Here is a 1,459-nt window from a genome sequence, read left to right as displayed (position 1 = left end):
CATTGATTACGTAACTGAAGACCATGGCACGTGAATATAGATTAAACATGACGACTGTAAAACTATGGATGGATGATTAGTGAAACAACGCAATAGCCTATAGATGAATGAAGGAAAGGCAGAATGTTTACGAGCAATGGATAGAAAATGGTTGAAGATAAACACGAACTACAGGTTTGAAATGTAATGAAAAAAATTACGTGTTGCTGAGGTTTACAGAGGAATGGTGATTTCCAAAACTGTTTAAGATCAAATATATCTTTGTCGAAACTGTAACCCCGGGAATGATTTGACACAACCACAAGTTTATGGGGGGAAAACAAGAATTATAGCAAATAACGCAAAGTTTAGATTTAAGAGTTTTCAGAAAGTAGGCCTTACCTCCTTGTACCCGATGAGAAGAAAGTGAGCTTTGCCTAAATAGGAGAGTTAGGACATAATCATCAACAGATACGGAAATAAAAGGTACAGCAGAATAGAAGAACAGGATGCCTGAATTATAGATAGAATGTAAAGGGGTAAACAACAGCAAAATGTTTTTAAGTTTATACGAACAGCTGGAGAGAAGAAAAGTGAGTGGAAGAACAGCCGAATATAATGTTAATAAAAACTAGTGGTTGGACATTGTTCAAGAAACACAAATAGCCCGGAAAGTCTTTTTACTGATTCTTTTTTAACAAAACCCTTAGATGTTGATATGCCATTACCACTGCGCTAGTAGGGAAAATGGGGAAAAGATATATATGAATGGACTATTCGTATAACCCCCCTAGTTAACCACCCACTTCGCGATGCCAGGATTAAAAAAAATATATATGAAATACCCCGCGAACTTTATCATGAGAGGAGATAAGGATGTGGGTGATAAGGTGGCAGCTGAATGTATGAGTGTCTCCTTTGTACCAACCCTGACACTTCCGGTGGGGGCTCCTCTCCTGCCATACTGGTTGTTCCCGCTGGCGTCCGCTTTCCTGTAGCGGTTGGGCGGGGCGTAGGGAGCAGCATCTGGAACAGAGATCGTTGTGAGAATGGCTTCAGAGAGAGGTTTGTGGGAATGGCTTCAAAGGGAGGATTGTGGGAATGGCTTCAAAGAGAGGTTTGTGAGAATGGCGTCTAGAGAGATTGATCAGAATGTCTTCATAGGGGAATTTGCGAGAATTTATTCTAGCGAGATTTGAGAGGCAGGCTTCAAGAGAAATTTGAGAGAATAACTTCTTGAGAGATTTATGAGAATGGCGTCACAGGGAGATTTAAGAGAGTTTCTTCTAGAGGGATTTGTGAGAAATGGAATCTCTTGGCAGGCGGTATGCTAGTGGTGTCAGAAAAATATAAAGGAATTTAGCGAAAACAGATACTTCATAATAAAATTACACAAACGGATAACTGGAAATATAATGCGCGAAATGAGAGGCTAACGATAGGCAAAATAGAATTCAGATAGATTTTTTTCCCTAAGCGG

At 39.8% G+C, this 1,459-nt stretch overlaps 1 protein-coding gene across 1 annotated transcript in view; it reads right to left on the bottom strand.

The window, feature by feature from the left end:
- The window catches only part of LOC119585996, a 66,306-nt gene that overhangs the window by 9,024 nt on the left and 55,823 nt on the right, over nucleotides 1–1,459 (bottom strand). The window contains exon 3 of the mRNA XM_037934708.1: nucleotides 908–1,005. Within this exon, the coding sequence (XP_037790636.1) occupies nucleotides 908–1,005 (98 nt within the window). The remainder of the gene's footprint in view (nucleotides 1–907; nucleotides 1,006–1,459) is intronic.

Source organism: Penaeus monodon, chromosome 20 (genome assembly GCF_015228065.2).
Source record: "Penaeus monodon isolate SGIC_2016 chromosome 20, NSTDA_Pmon_1, whole genome shotgun sequence".
Taxonomy (NCBI): Eukaryota; Metazoa; Arthropoda; class Malacostraca; order Decapoda; family Penaeidae; genus Penaeus; species Penaeus monodon.
This window is presented reverse-complemented; position numbering and strand designations above follow the sequence as displayed.